This window comes from Oncorhynchus keta, chromosome 15, assembly GCF_023373465.1.
Source record: "Oncorhynchus keta strain PuntledgeMale-10-30-2019 chromosome 15, Oket_V2, whole genome shotgun sequence".
NCBI classification, from domain to species: Eukaryota; Metazoa; Chordata; class Actinopteri; order Salmoniformes; family Salmonidae; genus Oncorhynchus; species Oncorhynchus keta.
The window spans coordinates 21589280-21610044 of NC_068435.1; the positions used below are offsets into that span (position 1 = coordinate 21589280).

The 20765-nt window shown below is 47.8% G+C and overlaps 1 protein-coding gene across 12 annotated transcripts in view; it reads right to left on the reverse strand.

Moving 5' to 3' along the window:
• The window catches only part of pard3ab (par-3 family cell polarity regulator alpha, b), a 243694-nt gene that overhangs the window by 121605 nt on the left and 101324 nt on the right, over positions 1-20765 (reverse strand). For all 12 annotated transcript variants that reach the window (XR_008065181.1, XM_052463672.1, XM_052463668.1 and 9 more), the window contains 3 exons: positions 12842-13022; positions 8443-8642; positions 6808-6951 (listed from right to left, as the gene is read on the reverse strand). Coding sequence is in view for 11 of the 12 variants with exons in the window: in XM_052463672.1 (XP_052319632.1) it covers positions 6808-6951; positions 8443-8642; positions 12842-13022 (525 nt within the window). In the remaining variant the exon portion in view is untranslated. The remainder of the gene's footprint in view (positions 1-6807; positions 6952-8442; positions 8643-12841; positions 13023-20765) is intronic.

Here is a 20765-nt window from a genome sequence, read left to right on the forward strand (position 1 = left end):
CCTTTGTGGCTCCCCACTTTTCAAGAGAGTTGGTTCTGTTCTGCTATAGCGTCAAGCAGTCCATAAAGACTCAGAGTGCTAGGATTTAGGATCAGACGTGCCTTTTAGATTGTAGAAAATGCATAGACAGGGGGGCTCGGATCCTTGATCAGCACTCCTACTCCAAGACAATTCAGCATATGTGGCAAGGCTTCGAATGATCTTCTAACGACTACAAAAAGAAAGCTAGTCACGCCGTGGACATCAATGCCACCCTACTAGACGAGCGAAGCACCTTTTTCTCACGCTTCGAACAACAACGACTGATCTGCCGAGGAGAGCCCCTGAAGACAATGAGGGCTACGTCCTTACGGTCTCCACGGAGAATGTATGGATGTCGTTCAAGCATCTTAACCCTCGCAAGCCTGCCGGCCCAGACGGCATCCCTCGCCGCGCCCTTGGAACATGTGCAGACCAGTTAGGTATTGTGATTTGGGACATTTTCAATCTCTCTAACACAGGCCGTTGTCTCTACCTGCTTCAAGATGATTACCATCATCCCCGTGCCCAAGAATGGGGAAGTAACTGTCCGACTACCGACCTGTAGCACTCACTTCGTTCATCATGAAGTACTTCAAGAGGCTAGTCAAAGACCACATTACCTCCATCCTCCCTGACACACTCAACCCTCTCCAATTCACCTACCGCCCGACAGATCCAGACGACGCAATCGCCAATGCACCTACCCTTACTTACCCTATCCTAGGTATTCCTTGAAGAGGTGGGGTTTCAGGTGTCTCCGGAAGGTGGTGATTGACCCGCTGTCCTGGCGTCGTGAGGGAGTTTGTTCCACCATTGGGGGCCAGAGCAGCGAACAGTTTTGACTGGGCTGAGCGGGAACTGTACTTCCTCAGTGGTAGGGAGGCGAGCAGGCCAGAGGTGGATGAACGCAGTGCCCTTGTTTGGGTGTAGGGCCTGATCAGAGCCTGGAGGTACTGAGGTGCCGTTCCCCTCACAGCTCCGTAGGCGAGCACCATGGTCTTGTAGCGGATGCGAGCTTCAACTGGAAGCCAGTGGAGAGAGCGGAGGAGCGGGGTGACGTGAGAGAACTTGGGAAGGTTGAACACCAGACGGGCTGCGGCGTTCTGGATGAGTTGTAGGGGTTTAATGGCACAGGCAGGGAGCCCAGCCAACAGCGAGTTGCAGTAATCAAGACGGGAGATGACAAGTGCCTGGATTAGGACCTGCGCCGCTTCCTGTGTGAGGCAGGGTCGTACTCTGCGGATGTTGTAGAGCATGAACCTACAGGAACGGGACACCGCCTTGATGTTAGTTGAGAACGTCAGGGTGTTGTCCAGGATCACGCCAAGGTTCTTAGCGCTCTGGGAGGAGGACACAATGGAGTTGTCAACCGTGATGGCGAGATCATGGAACGGGCAGTCCTTCCCCGGGAGGAAGAGGAGCTCCGTCTTGCTGAGGTTCAGCTTGAGGTGGTGATCCGTCATCCACACTGATATGTCTGCCAGACATGCAGAGATGCGATTCGCCACCTGGTCATCAGAAGGGGGAAAGGAGAAGATTAATTGTGTGTCGTCTGCATAGCAATGATAGGAGAGACCATGTGAGGTTATGACAGAGCCAAGTGACTTGGTGTATAGCGAGAATAAGAGAGGGCCTAGAACAGAGCCCTGGGGGACACCAGTGGTGAGAGCGCGTGGTGAGGAGACAGATTCTCGCCACGCCACCTGGTAGGAGCGACCTGTCAGGTAGGACGCAATCCAAGCGTGGGCCGCGCCGGAGATGCCCAACTCGGAGAGGGTGGAGAGGAGGATCTGATGGTTCACAGTATCGAAGGCAGCCGATAGGTCTAGAAGGATGAGAGCAGAGGAGAGAGAGTTAGCTTTAGCAGTGCGGAGCGCCTCCGTGATACAGAGAAGAGCAGTCTCAGTTGAATGACTAGTCTTGAAACCTGACTGATTTGGATCAAGAAGGTCATTCTGAGAGAGATAGCGGTAGAGCTGGCCAAGGACGGCACGCTCAAGAGTTTTGGAGAGAAAAGAGAGAAGGGATACTGGTCTGTAGTTGTTGACATCGGAGGGATCGAGTGTAGGTTTTTTCAGAAGGGGTGCAACTCTCGCTCTCTTGAAGACGGGAGGGACGTAGCCAGCGGTCAGGGATGAGTTGATGAGCGAGGTGAGGTAAGGGAGAAGGTCTCCGGAAATGGTCTGGAGAAGAGAGGAGGGGATAGGGTCAAGCGGGCAGGTTGTTGGGCGGCCGGCCGTCACAAGACGCGAGATTTCATCTGGAGAGAGAGGGGAGAAAGAGGTCAGAGCATAGGGTAGGGCAGTGTGAGCAGAACCAGCGGTGTCGTTTGACTTAGCAAACGAGGATCGGATGTCATCGACCTTCTTTTCAAAATGGTTGACGAAGTCATCTGCAGAGAGGGAGGAGGGAGGGGGGGGGGAGGATTCAGGAGGGAGGAGAAGGTGGCAAAGAGCTTCCTAGGGTTAGAGGCAGATGCTTGGAACTTAGAATGGTAGAAAGTGGCTTTAGCAGCAGAGACAGAGGAGGAAAATGTAGAGAGGAGGGAGTGAAAGGATGCCAGGTCCGCAGGGAGGCGAGTTTTCCTCCATTTCCGCCGGCTGCCCGGAGATACTCATGTTTAAACCAATTATAAAACACAAAAGGATAAAGGACATCTCTCATTCCCCTGTTCACATTTAACAGTGTCCTGTTCTCCTGCTCTCGTTCCCCTGTTCACATTTAACAGTGTCCTGTTCTCCTGCTCTCGTTCCCCTGTTCACATTTAACAGTGTCCTGTTCCCCTGTTCACATTTAACAGTGTCCTGTTCTCCTCTCATTCAGGTATTGACAATCACAAATCTGAAGAATGGTTTCTGGAAATCATTAACCATGTATTGATTGCCAGGGGGTTTAATTAGTGTTGTAATTAGCGTGTTGTGGGGTTGAATGCCGCGACAATATGCACAATGCCTCTGGGAGGGAGAAATTCCCAGGTGTCTTTCTCTGCTAGAAGTGGACCCTCAGGGAGAGACCAGCCTTGAAACTCCCATCTCGCTCAGCGGGGGTGTCACATTAAAACAAAAGAGAACAAAGCTCACAGGGAGAGGAGAAAGATAAAGATGAGACAGAACGACGGCGAGATTCTAGTACGGTCGGTGCAGCCATGGAGACCAGAGAGAGATGAGGTGAGGTAGGAGAGGGGAAGAGGAGCAAGCGAATGAGAGGTTCTCAGAGAAAAGCAAGGGTTGAGATGCAGCACGGAGGGGAGAGAGAGAGAGAGTATAGAGAGCAAGAGCATAAGGAAAAAGAGAGAGTCAGACAGAGTGAGAGTAACCTAGAACAAATAATACCACTCCCCCATTAAGTACTCCACAATCCTGAGGCCACAGCAGCACCTACTGGTATGGAGAAGAGCCCTGGGCTCTACGGGCGTACGGAGAAGAGCCCTGGGCTCTACGGGCGTACGGAGAAGGGCCCTGGGCTCTACGGGCGTACGGAGAAGAGCCCTGGGCTCTACGGGCGTACGGAGAAGAGCCCTGGGCTCTACGGGCGTACGGAGAAGAGCCCTGGGCTCTACGGGCGTACGGAGAAGAGCCCTGGGCTCTACGGGCGTACGGAGAAGAGCCCTGGGCTCTACGGGCGTACGGAGAAGGGCCCTGGGCTCTACGGGCGTACGGAGAAGGGCCCTGGGCTCTACGGGCGTACGGAGAAGGGCCCTGGGCTCTACGGGCGTACGGAGAAGGGCCCTGGGCTCTACGGGCGTACGGAGAAGAGCCCTGGGCTCTACGGGCGTACGGAGAAGAGCCCTGGGCTCTACGGGCGTACGGAGAAGAGCCCTGGGCTCTACGGGCGTACGGAGAAGAGCCCTGGGCTCTACGGGCGTACGGAGAAGAGCCCTGGGCTCTACGGGCGTACGGAGAAGAGCCCTGGGCTCTACGGGAGAAGAGCCCTGGGCTCTACGGAGAAGAAGAGCCCTGGGCTCTACGGGCGTACGGAGAAGAGCCCTGGGCTCTACGGGCGTACGGAGAAGCGCCCTGGGCTCTACGGGCGTACGGAGAAGAGCCCTGGGCTCTACGGGCGTACGGAGAAGAGCCCTGGGCTCTACGGGCGTACGGAGAAGAGCCCTGGGCTCTACGGGCGTACGGAGAAGAGCCCTGGGCTCTACGGGCGTACGGAGAAGCGCCCTGGGCTCTACGGGCGTACGGAGAAGCGCCCTGGGCTCTATGGACGTACGGAGAAGTGCCCTGGGCTCTATGGGCATACGGAGAAGAACTCTAGTACCTCTTTCGTATCTGTATGGGCTTATGGAGCTGTGCTCCCCAGTGGCCAAGACAAGAAGTCGACCAATCACCCTCAACTGTCTTATTAAGCCTCATACAAACAACTCCACCGCTAGCTACCGGGAAGCCAGCAGCACATCCTCCTGAAGCAGATCCATTAGCCATGATTTATGGCTCCACGGCCGAGCTTCACATGATTTATCATAACAAACCAGGTGACTGTAGGCTTCTGTTCTGCACCAGTGCCACCTGAGGGACTTCCCCATCTTTGTTGTAGTGTGCAGGACATCAGGGAGTGCTGGAGGGACCCTAGCTAGCAGTTTCTACTGCATGTAGTTAGCCAGCAGTGATGATTAACCTACTGTTTGTACGGCTGTGTGAAACAGGCTTCTCATCTCCCCTGTGGTTAACTAATGCACCGATCACTAAACCAAGTCCAACCATGACAAAGGACATGGATACACACAATGGCCTAATGGACAAGGACAAACCGGACAGAATGATGATTGGGTAAATCCATGGAACGGTGGTGGTATCTTTTTTCGCCTGACATGGATTGCATGTGTAACATTCATTCAGGAGCTGCATGAAGCGTATACAGCCAGGGGCAACCAAGCACATCCACGCTAACCTCAGGCAATACTGATACAAGTGAGAATTGAAGCCAAAGCCTATTTCTTATAAATATTCATTTCTAAAGAATTCCAATTACAGCAGCGAACAAGATATGGGTGGGCATTGGGTACTGTACAGGCATCTCCTCTTTCATCTGCAGGCGTGCGTGCGTGCGTGCGTGCGTGCGTGCGTGCGTGCGTGCGTGCGTGTACTGGCTGTTACTGCAATACTCCGGCCAAAGAGACAGTTCACATTGCATGATGGTGTTCAATGTAATTTTTTTAATTGAATTGAAAGTCTCACACGCAAAAATGTATATGCACCCATACTTTATAGATAGTAAGTGTATTCAAGCATACCAAAAAGTGTATTGAAGCCCTATGGGTCCTGGTCAGAAGTAGTGCACTATAGAGAGAATAGGGTGTCATTTAGGACATAACCATAGTGTTTTCTCCACACTGTCATCCAAGTGATCCCCCATCAGATTGGCTGTGAGATACTCTGTCTGCTGTGAGAAGTGGTCGGTCATTACCTGGAAGTGTATTCAAGCATACAAAAACAGACCCTACAAAGTGTTTTTTACACACTGTCGCCCATGTAGTCCTTCTTCAGATTGGCAAGAGAAGTGGTCATTACACCCTGCTCCTGCACTGCCAGCTGTGGCTCATTAAAACACATGACAGATTTATGAACACACACACAGATCTCTGCGCTCTCATGTTGCCTCAGCAACAGTACCTGTTGCCAGAGCGGATGAAGGAGATAACATTTCAGGATTCACATCACAAACTCAGTTTGAGTTTTCAGAGCATTCTCAGAACCTCAATGACTTTCACGGAGTTCCATCACTGGACAAACAAGACATTTCTCCCAACGTTCAACACCCCTCCATCCTTCCCCTCTGAAAAAAAACTGAACAAACACTTACAGCAGTGAGAAAGCAGAGCCACTTGATTCTTCCCAAATGGCAGTCTATTCCCTATATAGTGCACTACTTTAGACAGGGCCCATAAGGCTCTGGTCAAAAGAAGTGCACGAAATAGGGCATAAGGTATTATTTGTGATACAACCACTGACCCTTCACGGTGATGGCTTCCGCCCTATGCAATACAGACATCTGTTGGAAGATGCCTCTCCAATCCAGTCTGATTAATGGAGTGACTAAATCGTTCATGGCTCCACATGTCCTTTTAAAATCAGCTCATATCTCATGGCGCTGACAAAATAAATGAACGGTCGGAAGAAAGAATTTATATGACGATCGCTATTATGAGAAACATCCTAGGCTATGAACTTCTGGCTTGTGTCCTTAATAGCACCCTAGTCACTACATAGTGCATTACTTTCAACCAGAGCTGGTCAAAAGAAGTCCATTATATGGAATATGGTGCCATTTTGGACACAGACCCACCAGTTGTCGTCAATGTGGCTTCTCCACAGCAGAGCAGCTCAGTCGGCCTAGCGCCCACAGACAGATGAACATCTGAACTCATTCTGTCAGCTAATGCCATGGTTTACATGGAGGAGAGGGAGCGAAGCAGCGAGGGCGCAGAGACAAGGGGCGCAGAGACAGGGGGCGCAGAGACAGGGGGCGCAGAGACAGGGGGCGCAGAGACAGGGGGCGCAGAGACAGGGGGCGCAGAGACAGGGGCGCAGAGACAGGGGGCGCAGAGACAGGGGGCGCAGAGACAGGGGGCGAAGAGAGAGCAAGGGCGCAGAGAGCAAGGGCGCAATGGGCGAGGGCACAGAGAGCGAAGAGAGCGAGGACGCAGATGGCGCAGAGAGCGAGGGCGTAGAGAGCGCGGGACGTACTTAGCACACTCTGGATAATACAGTCTTCTAAATGCCTCAAATATACGTAATGTTAATGTGACCAGGTTTGCATGTACAGTACAGTGTGTGGTGCTACCTGCTCCTGTCTCTCCAGCCAGCGGTCTACCATGGGGTGGTTGGCGCTCAGGGAGGAGCGGGCCGTCTCTCTCTGGAACTCTCTCTCGTTTGCCCAGGTCCCTGAGTCACGGGGGAGACTACGATACGTGTCCACAACCTTACCCTGGATAGACAAAGGAACAAAGAAGAATTTTAGGGCTGGTTTCCCAGACACAGATTATCCCTAGTCCTACTATACGCTAGGCTTAATCTGGGTCTGGGAAATCATCCCTTGGGGGATACTTCAGGATTTTGGCAATGAGGCCCTTTATGTACTTCCCCAGCGTGAGAGGCCCTTTACGTACTTCCCCAGTGTAAGAGGCCCTTTACGCACTTCCCCAGTGTAAGAGGCCCTTTACGTACTTCCCCAGTGAAAGAGGCCCTTTACGTACTTCCCCAGTGTAAGAGGCCCTTTACGTACTTCCCCAGTGTAAGAGGCCCTTTACGTACTTCCCCAGTGTAAGAGGCCCTTTACGTACTTCCCCAGTGTAAGAGGCCCTTTACGTACTTCCCCAGTGTAAGAGGCCCTTTACGTACTTCCCCAGTGTAAGAGGCCCTTTACGTAATTCCCCAGTGTAAGAGGCCCTTTACGTAATTCCCCAGTGTAAGAGGCCCTTTACGTAATTCCCCAGTGTAAGAGGCCCTTTACGTACTTCCCCAGTGTAAGAGGCCCTTTACGTACTTCCCCAGTGTAAGAGGCCATTTACGTACTTCCCCAGTGAAAGAGGCCCTTTACGTACTTCCCCAGTGAAAGAGGCCCTTTACGTACTTCCCCAGTGTAAGAGGCCCTTTACGTACTTCCCCAGTGTAAGAGGCCCTTTACGTACTTCCCCAGTGTAAGAGGTCCTTTACGTACTTCCCCAGTGTAAGAGGTCCTTTACGTACTTCCCCAGTGTAAGAGGTCCTTTACGTACTTCCCCAGTGTAAGAGGCCCTTTACGTACTTCCCCAGTGTAAGAGGCCCTTTACGTACTTCCCCAGTGTAAGATGAACTTGTGCATATCACTTTATTTGTATGTCCAGTATGAAGGGAGGTAGCAGATACCATAGACTTCCATTCACTGTGTTAACGCTAGCTAACAATTGCGCTAGAGCTAGTCAGTGACTTCCTTCAAACTGCACACAACTTCCTTCAAACTGACTCTGGGGAGGTAGATAAAGGGTTTCATTTACATAATCCCAAAGTTTCCCTTTAAAGATAAAGGCTATAAACATAGTTAGCGTGGGGGGCCCTTTCTAAGTACGTCTACATTCAGTACACTTAGGGGAGAGCATTTGAGAGGACACAAGTAGCTAATGTCATACACTGTAGATCAGGAGTGGGCAATTTATTGGCCTTGAGTGCCATGTTGGGATTCCGAAATTGAGGGCCGCACTAACTTCCTTCAAAACACATTTGCTGGCCAGGAAAAAAGGTAAGTTATTTGAAAATACAAAAGGGACATTTTAACATATTTTCCATCTAGTTGTAGACGTTCAAGAGTGGACTGGAGTGGTTTAACCCAAAATAATTATCTGTTTTTTACTCAAACCTCCTGCGGGTCAGATTGAATGGCCATAGTTTGCCCACCCCTGCTTTAGATAGTGTACAGGGGAGTTGTATGATCATTGGCAACCTTTCTCTCCAGGCTGTTGGCTTCAGTGCTGGTGTCTCCAACAGAGTGTCGTGGTTTGAGGAAACCAGCTGTGGTGGACCAGCGGGTGGGGTTCTTCCTGGACGGCTCCTCTGGCGGCAGGGTCACACGGGGGTCGCTGAATGGCCCATTGACCGTCGCCAGTGCTGGATCACTGCTGCGACGCACATGGAGGGGCATATCTGGAGGAGAGCAAGAGACCGTGCGAGATGGTGAACGACAGAGAGGAGGGAGAGACAGCAGAGAAGGTAAAAATTAGTTTATTTGGGAAAGTATGTACTTCCTTACTTTGTCCCATCGCTCCAGCAAACAGCTGGGTTTCATTCAGTTGACCTTCTCTCCAGGCTCCTCCATATTGATGTCCGCTTTATGTCACTTTATTAGGTTTGTGAATTGGTCCTAATCAGGACCTTAGTTTCAGCAAGGACACATGTTTGTGTTGTAGTCCAAATCAAACAGACTATGATTCTCAGCAGCAGTTCTTGCCAATTCCCTTCTCACAGTAGTAATTAGTCCATTCTTAATGTGAACCAGAGCAGTGTGGGTGATTCTCTCTTATAAAGCCGTTACAGTCTGGGTTCCCAGTGCTGTGTCAATACACAAATCAGCAATAGAAACAACAAAAATTAGAATTCAGAGTTCACCACTATTAGCTGTAAATTGGTGTTCTGGAGCCCACTATTATGCCTATGCTCAGTAATTATCGGAGGTTGGTGTAGGCCGACTTGCCTAGTTAAATAAAGGTTATAAAATATTGTGCAGGGGTTCCAAAACCTTTGGCCCGCGACCCCATTTTCATACAAAAAACATCTGTGACCCCACTATGTAAAAAAAGGTATGTAATCCAAGGCCAATGTTTACTTTTGTTATTTGGGCTATGACATTACATATCAGTCCCACAGTATTTCAATCTGAAGGAAGTATGGTTTGAAGTGACTGAAATGCATCAGAAAGGTATTGGGAAGTTCAGAAGATCATCAGGCAATAATGTATTATATTCTGTGTAGAAAATAACATTGATGTTATTTTTCCCCCAATCTAATTTAGTGCCTGGTCTTGTCCACTCGGTTCTAATGGCTTGTGGGCATAGTAGAGGGAAACATTATGTACCTGACAGTCATTTTTCGGTGATGGGGTCATAAACCTCTTTATTACAACGGCATATAGCGTAAGTTTTGTGAAACAAGCGCAAATTCTCTCGCAACCCCATTTTAAAATCAGCCGACCGCACCGTGCCGTGACCACTAGTTTGGGAAACCCTGGGTTAATGATTGATTGAGTATTTTCGGAGGGCTTTCACATTAGATTGTACTAAACAGGTCAGTCAACTAAAGTGGATTTTTGAGATTAGATGTGAGATTAGATATGCAATAATGACAAATTGTCGGCATAATCAGACCAAGCAGGTTCCTAATTTATAACCTTTTAGAGCAATATACTTTCTAACCTCATCCAACTATAGTTAATAACTTATTATGGCTGGGGGCAGTATTGAGTAGCTTGCATGAATAAGGTGTCCAGAGGTGCCCAGAGTAAACTGCCTGCTCCTCAGTCCCAGTTGCTAATATATGCATAGTATTAGTATTTTGGATAGAAAACACTGAAGCTTCTAAAACTGTTTGAATGATGTATGTGAGTATAACAGAACTCATATGGCAGGCAAACACCTGAGAAAAAAATCCAACCAGGAAGTGGGAAATCTGAGGTTGGTCGATTTTCAACTCAGCCCCTATTGAAGATACAGTGGGATATTGGTCATGTTGCACTTCCTAAGGCTTCCACTAGATGTCAATCGTCTTTAGAAACTTGTTAGAGGCTTCTACTGTGAAGGGGGGCTGAATGAGAGGGGAATGAGTCAGAGGTCTGCCAGCAGCCACGAGCTGGTCACACGCATTCACGAGAGGTAGCTCCCGTTCCATTTGCTTTTCTGAAGACAAAGGAATTCTCCGGTTGGAACATTATTGAAGATTTATGTTAAAAACACCCTAAAGATTGATTCTATACATCGTTTGACATGCTTCTACGGACTGTAGCAGAACTTTTTGACATTGTCTGCAACTAGTGAACGCGCTTCGTGAGTTTTGTTTACCAAATGCACTAACAAAAGTAGCTAATTGGACATAAATTATAGACATTATTGAACAAATCAAACATTTATTGTGGAACTGGGAGTCCTGGGAGTGCATTCTGATGAAGATCATCAAAGGTAAGTGAATATTTATTATGTTATTTCTGACTTCTGTTGACTGCACAATATGGCGGATATCTTTTTGGCTGGTTTGGGCTCTGAGCGCCATACTCAGATTATTGCATGGTTTACTTTTTCCTTGAAGCTTTTTTAAAATCTGACACAGCGGTTGCATTAAGGAGAAGTTTATCTATATTTCCATGTATAACACTTGTATTTTCATCAACATTTGTAATGAGTATTTCTGTAAATTGATGTGGCTCTCTGTAAAATCACCGGATGTTTTTGGAACTACTGAACATAACGCGCCAATGTATACTGAGATTTTTTTATATAAATATGAACTTTATCGAACAAAACATACATGTATTGTGTAACATGGTCAATCAACACACTATGAATGTCATCTGATGAAGATCATCAACGGTTAGTGATTAATTCTATCTCTATTTCTGATTTTTGTGACTCCACTCTTTGGCTGGAATAATGGCTGTGTTTTTCTGTGACTTGGCTCTGACCTAACATAATCGTTTGTGGTGTTTTCGCTGTAAAGGATATTTGAAATCGGACACTGTGGTGGGATTAACAACAAGATTACCTTTAAAATGGTATAAAATACTTGTATGTTTGAGGAATTGTAATTATGAGATTTCTGTTGTTTTGAATTTGGTACCCTGCACCTTCACTGGCTGTTGTCATTAACGGGATTTCAGCCCTAAGAAGTTTTAACTGACGGTATATATATATATTTTCTAACAGGGCCTAACTTTATATTACTATATCTTGCAAAACTGGTATAAATTGAATGAATCTGCACAGGGTCCTCTATGTAAATTGGAACAGTTTTTAATGGAAGATGACATTTTGCCAGTAAAATAATTTAGACAATTGGCTCTTGGCCAAAGAGTAAAGAATACACAGCTAACAAGACTGGATAGCGGAGGGACTCTGAATAAAATGAGAGTAAACTTCTATTTCTAACAGTTTTTCTGATCATATTCCTAATTATAATCTTGACAATTAATGGAATGCTGTCTTCAGCAATTTGATTCCAGTAGGCAGCTAGAGAGGCCGACAGAGAGGCCTCGGAGTTTGAGTCTGGGGAGGCTGGGTGGTCAGACCTGTTAGGACAGAGTTCTCTCCTCCCTCCCTGTAATGCTCTGTCCCATGACTAAGACAGAGACACCATAGTTCTGAACATGTCTCTCACGCTCCTGGTGAACAGGCACCCGCTTTCACAACGCAGCATCATGGGACTCCTGCTCTGTGTTCCAGTTTGGATGAAGGAGCTAGTCAAACAGAACTATATGGTGATGTGACACTGAATGTTCTGGGAGACATGCAGGGGAGAGGAGCCATTGGAAGTAGCACTGAGGAGCAGCAGCATAGTGGAGATGTTCCCATCTGTCAGAACATGGGAATGTGACACTGAATGTTCTGGGAGACATGCAGGGGAGAGGAGCCATTGGAAGTAGCACTGAGGAGCAGCAGCATAGTGGAGACGTTCCCATCTGTCAGAACATGGGAATGTGACACTTGGTGTCTTCAAAAGCCTTGGAGAGATATTTTATTAAAACAGTGTCTTAGCTACAGCTTTTCCAGGGTTCTGCTCTCTGTTGTGGTCCATTTATTGGACCCAGTGGAGCAGCAAATAAGCCGTTGGGATTTCTGACATAGCTTGGAGAAGAACGCTGAAAATTAATGGAGCTTAACTTTGTTGCTTTTCTTTTTGTGCAGCACACAACAACTAAATGTTTGTATATACTGTAGCACAGTCTTGTTTGCTGTTGATGACATACTGCTATTCTGTTACAGAACTCCCACTCAAAAACAGTTTCCAACCAAAAGCCCACTTAGACTAATGTTAGTTAATGGCATCTTCTTGATGTTCTGTAACCACTCAAGACCAGCGGGCCAAAACATTTAATGTGATCATTTTATGTGGCTAAAGAACTGACTGCCCTAAATTCCTCCCACAGGAAAATATCTGCATAGCCACAGTAGATATATCTGTATGCTACATAATTCCCATCACTGGTTAATGCTCCTTGTACCCAGTGCAACGTTCTGATGCAAAACGTTGTCGAACATTGTAGACAAAATCCATGAATAGAGCAGACATGATTCCTTGGTGTACATGTCGGAGAGGCATGCTCGTTTTACGTAACCCGGGTGTTTGATTTGTGAACTTACTAGTTCGGAGGGCGGACGGAGTGACTTCTATCTCGCTGGCGGCCTGGTAGGGCTGGAAAGCAGACATGCTGCTTGTGTTGAGCTCGGTGGCATACAGGTCGGGACTCTGGGTGCCCGTTGAGCTGGCGCTGGTGCCGTCACCACCATGGTGAGGTTCCTGTTCATCATACACCGCCACCAGCTGCCGGAAAGAGGGAAAAAGATGATTACTTGATTGACCATTTACATGTATTACATATGCAGAAGTGGCAGCTACTCTTCCTGGAATCATTACATTATCAACATCTTTTGTAAATCATATACTGTATCTGGGAGCAAGACATACAGTAGCAGTCAAAAGTTGACACCTACTCATTCAAGGGTTTGGTTACTACATGATACCATGTGTTATTTCATAGTCAAGTCTTCACTATTATTCTACAACGTAGAATAGTAAAAATAAAGAGAAACCCTTGAATGAGTAGGTGTCCAAACTACTGACTGGTACTGTATAGAATAGTGAAAAGCTTAGTGTGTGGTGTGAAGGAGTAATAGAAAGTCAGGAAGGAGCAAGAGAGAGATGGGAGGGGGGAATATGAGCAAGAAAAATGAGAGACAGAAAGAGAAGAAGGAGGAGAGAGAAAGAGAAAGGAGGAAAAAGAAACAACACTTAAGAATTCAAGTTGACGTCTGACTCTATTCGATATGGATCCCACCAATGATTTTATCTACTGTATGATTCAGGCTTCCTATCGTACGGAGGCCTTATTCATTCCAAGGACAAGAACCCCTGCAGTTAATTGAATATGACATTCAAGCCGTCACTAAGACGTCCACGTGGGTTCAGCTGGCTTGCGTTATTGGTTCGGTGCTGAGAGGAAGGATCAAAATAGTTCAAAAGGCCATTAACAGTACAGTCACAGTCACACAGGCAGATAGCCACATTAGAAACGGATCTTATTCACCATGCAGTACAGCAGAGGCCCAAAGGCAACCAAATGTTGTCCGTCTCTGACTCCCGTACTGGCCACAACAGAGTCAGAGTGAGGCAGAGTTTGAGGGCACAATAACACTACCGGTATCTGTCCACTGGAGGTATACAGTCTTTTTCCCAAATGGCACACTATTCAATGTAAAGTGCACTTCTTTTGACCAGTCTCCATTTTGTGTCACTCTCAAGCCTATGACAAAGGATCCGTGTTAATATCTACTGGTAAGTTACGTTCCATGGTAAGGATGAGAATGATGCACTAACATACTAATCACTACATCACAACACTGTCTCTCAGGTTGTTTGAATTGCATTTCACTCTTATCACATTCACTGTATCTCCAGGTAGGGGACCACTAGTGTTGAGTGTGCGGAGCTAGGGTAACTGTCATTGAATTTTGGATGATGGTAATTGGCCAGCCGAATGACCGCGGTCTCCGTAATAACCGTTCAAATAGCAAACGCTATGCTCCTGACTGCATGTGTTGCCAACAAAAATAAAATGGAATAGAACATGTCCCCATTCAAGGATGGCATGGTTGGGTGGACTGGCGGCCATTGCGAGTGTATTCATAGGAGCAAAGCAGGAAGTAAAAACAGGAAGTGTACTCAAGATGTGCTGTGATTTGTTGATTCAACTCAACTGACATTACAGAAAACACGAGCCCTAATTTAAAGAAAACTTTTTTGTTAAGACAACAGGATTCTAATATCATATAACTCTCTGCAACAATGGGACCAGCTATGCTAGTTAGCAGCGGCGCTGGTCCCAGATTAGTGACCAGGTTGTCTTAACCTATATTTCTTCAACCTAGCATGAGCCAAATATATTAACATAATTAGTATGAACATAAAATACCAGGCAGCCATTGCGAGGAGGAGGAGTTTGGGCATATTCAACAAATCTAACAAAGTGGATATTTGTCAAATCCATCATGATTTATGTATTGTAACAAGTTTCAAGGTTTAAAGGTCGTCACATGGCTTTCTTAAAAGCTTTAAAGGTAATTACTTAAGTCCGATTTGGATATATTTGGCAGTTTATGCTGCTGCATAACATGTATAAATGGTCCCTTTTCAGGTTGTCCCTTTTCAGGTCCCGTTTGTACAAACTGGTTAGCATAGCAAGCATACGGTAATCTGTGGTGGTAGTCAAAGTACATTTTAACTGTAATGCAGTTGATTGGTAACGATGACTAACATGTGTTGGGCTTAACATCCATACAAGCATTATACTCAGATTTTGACCTCAACATAATGTGAAATACATATTAACCATAATCTAAATGATGATAATTTTGTTGGGGGCAATGAGAAGACTCGCAATCTTTCCCCCACACAATAGCAATTCCATTGTTTTGGTCGAGTTCGATTGACCTCTTTACCACATCTATGAGTTTACCAGTCAAATTGCCAGGGTTAGAGGTTCCAAGCCCGATCTATTAGTTATATTGCTATGTGTGCTGCTGCATTGTGCCAGCCCTATGTGGAGTGCCCAGAATGTGAGACACTACAATCTTGTGGTCAATGGATAGCTGAGGAACGCTCAACTCCGTTCGACATGCTTGTGGTCAATGGATAGCTGAGGAACGCTCAACTCCGTTCTACATGCTTGTGGTCAATGGATAGCTGAGGAACGCTCAACTCCGTTCTACATGCTTGTGGTCAATGGATAGCTGAGGAACGCTCAACTCCGTTCTACATGCTTGTGGTCAATGGATAGCTGAGGAATGCTCAACTCAGTTCTCTTATATTGAGGCGGAGTTGAGTATAACTGGTCAACAACAACATTGAGTCACCATCAGTCGACACTTGTAAAAATGTCCTGAACCACTGAGGTCCTTCCGCAGGGTGCTGAAATACCTACTTTAAAATAAAAAAAAACAATACAACCACCAACTTTTTCTCCATTTGTGTTACTCGTCTGGATACGTAGCGGCCTTGACGTACTACATCAGTTGAGATTCAATTGGTGGTTGTATTCGCTAAAAGTTTATTAGAAGTATTTATTTCAGCACTCCGCAGAATATTGTTAGTGTCGAGTAATGTCTCCATTTTGTTGCTAGCAAATCGTGCGACCAGTAATTAATATGCAACTCCACCTCGATATCAGAACGGAGTTGCGCTTTCCTGACCTCAACTTGGTAATAGAATGGTTAAAATACTCCAGTAAACTGCAGCAGGGTATTTGGCGACTTCACACGAGTGTGCGGTGAAGCAATCTACACAGCAGGAAACTGCCCCTCGGTACGAATTGCTACATTTGTTGACAAGCACATACTTGGCCCCACCACAAGATAACTCATTCACATGCGCGCACACTCACAAAATCAACAGGGGTGGTCTTCCCTGAGGATGACTACACACTAACTGTTCAACTTCAAATGTGTGTTGATTGCCCTGAGAGACTGTATACGTGTGTTTCTGCACACACTTACATGATTGATATGTCATGCGTGTGTCTGCTATGTCGTACATGTGTGTTTGCGTGTGACAGGAAGGTACCAGTATCGTAATACTTGTTCGTAGAGGTCGACCGATTATGATTTTTCAACGCCGATACCGATTGGAGGATCAAAAAACCCGCTACCTGTCACGCCTTGGTCTTAGTATTTTGTGTTTTCGTTATTTATTTGGTCAGGCCAGGGTGTGACATGGGTTTATTTTGTTGTGTTTCGTATTGGGGTTTTAGTAGGCATTGGGATTGCGGCTGAGTAGGGGTGTCTAGCATTGGCTTGGCTGCCTGAGGCGGTTCTCAATCAGAGTCAGGTGATTCTCGTTGTCTCTGATTGGGAACCATATTTAGGTAGCCTAGGTTTCACTGTGTGTTTTGTGGGTGATTGTTCCTGTCTCTGTAGTTTCACCAGATAGGCTCGGTCACTTTGGTTTTTCTTTTTTCTTGTTTTGGAAGAGAAGAGAACGAGCGCCATTCTCCTTGCGGAGATGGTGCTAAATACATCAACACGGTCGGTCCCTGAGATTGGGCTGGCCAACACGATTCGGTTTGCTTGGAAGGAAAAGGAGTTGGAGCCTTTAGGACGCGAAACTTTTGGAAGGATAATATTGATGGGGATTCTAAAGCTGACGGTGAAGGACGTGTTTTGTTTCCAAGGCAACTCGTTGGAGGGAGCATACGACGTGGCACTATATACAGAGGAGAAACACGATGATATCCTAAGAAGGGCAAGAGCAGTGAGAGGTGAGAGGCCGATGAGCCACTATGAAATAACAAGCCTGGCGAAGAATAACTTTAGGGTTGTAACTGTCAACATTTACAACCCTTACGTTAAGGACGAAGAGGTGAGGGCTTTTCTGGGGAGATACATGGATAACGTCTCCTCAGCAAGGCACCTCAAAGACTCCCTTGTGTTTCGGAATGGGAGGAGAGGCTTCCAGGCCCTCCTCAGAGAGGACCCAAAGGGACATGGTGGCTACCTCCATCCTCCTGCTATGTTCTCCCTAGGGGCTGACAGGGGGACGTTGTTTCATGCACGTCAGCCCCCATTTTGCAGGCGCTGTATGGCCTAAGGACACATATTCGCCTCGTGCAGCACAAGAAAATGCAGATTTTGTGGATCTGAGGAACACGAGGCGAGGGATTGTGACAAGCCTAAGACGTGCCATGGGTGTGGCTCGTCAGCATACCTGTGGCGGGGGTGCCCGGCCCGTCAGAGGTCATATGCATCTGCGGCTGCGGCTGGGGGAGGAGCAGGAGCGGGGGATGGGGGAAGAAGAGGAGGGGAAGGAAGCACGCCTCAAGGAAGGAGGTGGAGCAAGAAGCGGCGGATGGAAGAGAGAAGGAAACGGAAGGCACGGGAGTAGGAGAACCAGGAAAAGCGGCGGAAGAAGGCAACCGAGTGGAGGATCATGAGAGAGAAGAAAGCGAGGGAGGAGTGGTGGAGAAGGAGACGGTGGAAGAGCAAGTGGACTGGGGAGAGTGCCCGGGTGGAAGAGATGAGGGGTATGGTGGAGGAGCTGGCGGGGGGGGGTGTATCTCTCCACTGCCGCCATCACCAAAGAAGAGAATGAAGAGGAGGGTGCGATTGGCCGACAGTGAGAGGGAGGATGGCCAAGAGAGTGATGGGGGTGGGAGAAACCTCTGGGTTGCTGCTGGTTTCCCCAGGCCCTCAACTTCTGTTGGGTGGGGACACACCTAACAAGACTCAGGACTGGGTACAGGAGGAGGTGGGGAGTTTTTTGTTTGGGGACTCAGCCTCCCCGATTTTTTTCCAAACCAGCTGCAACACTGGGGAGGGGGAGGATTGTGGGGGTAGACCCAGGGTGCAGGGCACCCCGGAGCCAAACACTATTCCTGCATCCTGGGATGGTGAGATGGAGGAAGAGGGGGGATGTCGGGAGTACGGATGGTGTTCTCACCGGTAGATATGGAGCAGGGGAGCATCGGGTGAGTCTCCTGTTTTTGTTTTTTTCTGTCTGGGTTTAGAATTTGAGTGTATTACATGTTTTTATTTTATTTTTTCATGGGGTCTAATTTTACTTTTGTTAGTTTAAATGTAAGGGGTTTAAGGGATTTTGTTAAGAGGAGGGCGGTTTTTAGTTATTTGGAGGGTGTGGGGTTTGATTTTTTTTTTTTTTTACAGGAGGTTCACCTGAGGGATGGAGGGGATGTTAGTAGGTTTAAGAGGGAGTAGGACAAGGGGGAGTCGGTTTGGGGTATTGGGGGTGCACTCATCGGGGGTAGGGATTTTGTGTGGGCACAGGGAGGTAAAAGTGGAGGATTATTTTGTGGTAATGCAGGGGAGGGTTATAGGGGTGGATGTCACAATAAGGGATTGTAAATTTAGATTAGTGGTGGTGTATGGGCCACAGGTGGTGGCAGACAGGAGGGAGATGGTGGACTGTCTGACACCCCTGTGTGTCACAAATAGGAAATTAGTGATAGGGGGGGATTTTAATACAGATTTAGGAAGAGGGGGGGATAGCAGTGCAGGCGCCATTGCCGGGCTAGTGGCTTGCCATGGTCTGGTAGATGGTGGTCTGCACACTACTCCGAAAATGGACGGTCCTACATGGCGCAACTCCAGGGGGTTGAGCGGAGGCTCGACTATATTTTTGTACCCAGGTCTTTGGGTAAGTTGTCTGGGTGGCTGTTGCCTGTTTTCTTTTCGGATCACGACGGGGTGCTCCTGCAGGTGGGGTCGCCAGTCTGCCTCTTTGGTAGGGGGTACTGGAAGTTAGATCGGGATGTGCTGGAGGAGCAGGCTTTTGTTGACGGGTTTTATGGTTTCTTTTGGAGGCTTGAAGGCCTCCGGTCCATGTGCGAGGGGGTGTTAGAGTGATGGGAATTAGTTAAGGTGAGGATTAGGGCTTTTATAATAGGGTATTGCAAGAGGAAAAAAAGGGAAGAGAGGAGGGAGGTGGATCGTATCCAAAAGTTAATTGAACTCGAATACGAGGCAGGCAACCTCGGCGGGTCCTTTGACTGGGAGAGATCCGCAACCCTAAAGGCGCAGCTCAGGGAGTTGCAGGAGCGGAAGGCTCGAGCTTTCCTGGAGCGTGCGCATAGTGGCTTTCTAGAACATAATGAGACTTGTTCTGCTATGTTCTTTAAGTCGATTAGGGCCAGACAGAGTAGGAAGGTAATGCATGGTGTTAGGGAAGAAAATGGTAGTATAGTTAGAGAACCAGAGGATATGGTCAGGGTGACAACTGATCATTTCCAAGGTTTATTTAAGGAAAGGGAAATAGATGTAGAGCAGGGAAATGTGTTTTTAGAACATTGGTCCAGGCGGTTGCCGGAGGACATTAGAGAAGTGATGGAGGCCCAGAACTCACTAGAAGAGGTTGAGAGCGCTCTTAGGAGGATGGGAAAAGGGAAGGTGCCTGGGATGGATGGGCTGCCGGCTGAGTTTTATCTCAAGTTTTGGGTCTTGATGGCCATCCTTGAGACGGGGGTCCCGGGGGGATCAATGGCTGTTGGTGTGCTGTCACTTTTATATAAGAAGGGGGAAGTAACAGACCTTGGCAACTGGCGGCCGTTGACCATGCTGTGTGTAGATTACAAGCTACTTGCAAAGGTTTTAGCAGACCGGTTGCGCACAGCCCTTCCATACGTCGTCCATGAGGATCAGACGTGCGGGGTAGAGGGCCGCTCTATTAGATGGAACCTACAGTTAATCAGGGACTCCATCGCTTGGGTTGAAGATAGAGGACTGCCTTTAATGGTAGCAGCGCTAGATCAGGCGAAAGCCTTTGATTCAGAGTGTTAGGTCGATTAGGATTTGGGGAGAAGTTTATAGGATGGATTCGTACATTATATGTCGGAGCGGGGTGCCGAGTTAGTGTAAATAGTCACTTGGGTGACGTTTTTGACCTCTCGTCTGGGGTCAGGCAGGGGTGCCCACTCTCGGCTCTCCTCTTCGTTCTGTACATGGAGCCTCTGGGGGCTGCCATTAGGGCAGACACAGGGGTGGAAGGCTTGCTGATCCCTGGAAGTGGTGGGCTGCGTGTTAAGATGACGCAGTACGCCGACGACACTTCCTTGCTGTTGTGCAAGGACTCGTGCCTGACAAGGTCCCTTGCCATCTTTGGGGATTTCACCCGAGCGTCGGGAGCAGTTCTGAACCATGCAAAGTCTTCCTTCAAGTTTTTCAGAAGATGGCGCCGTAGAACGGATGTGCATGGGGGGTTATCTCTCTGTGAGGGGGCCCTGAGGATTCTCGGGGTCCATTTTGAGACCTCCGGCTCAGCGACGCTAAACTGGAACATGCGTATCGCAGTGGTACAGAGGAAGCTAGCAATGTGGAAGGCTAGGTATTTGTATTTATGGGCAAAGTCCTGGTCCTAAAGGTGGATGTGTTGCCGTCTCTTTTGTATTTGGCATACATCTACCCATTGCCGGCTTGTCTGAGGAGGCCTCTAGTGAGGCTTGTGTTTCAGTTTATGTGGAGTGGCAGGTGCGAGTGGGTCGCCAGGGCACGCATGATCTGTCCC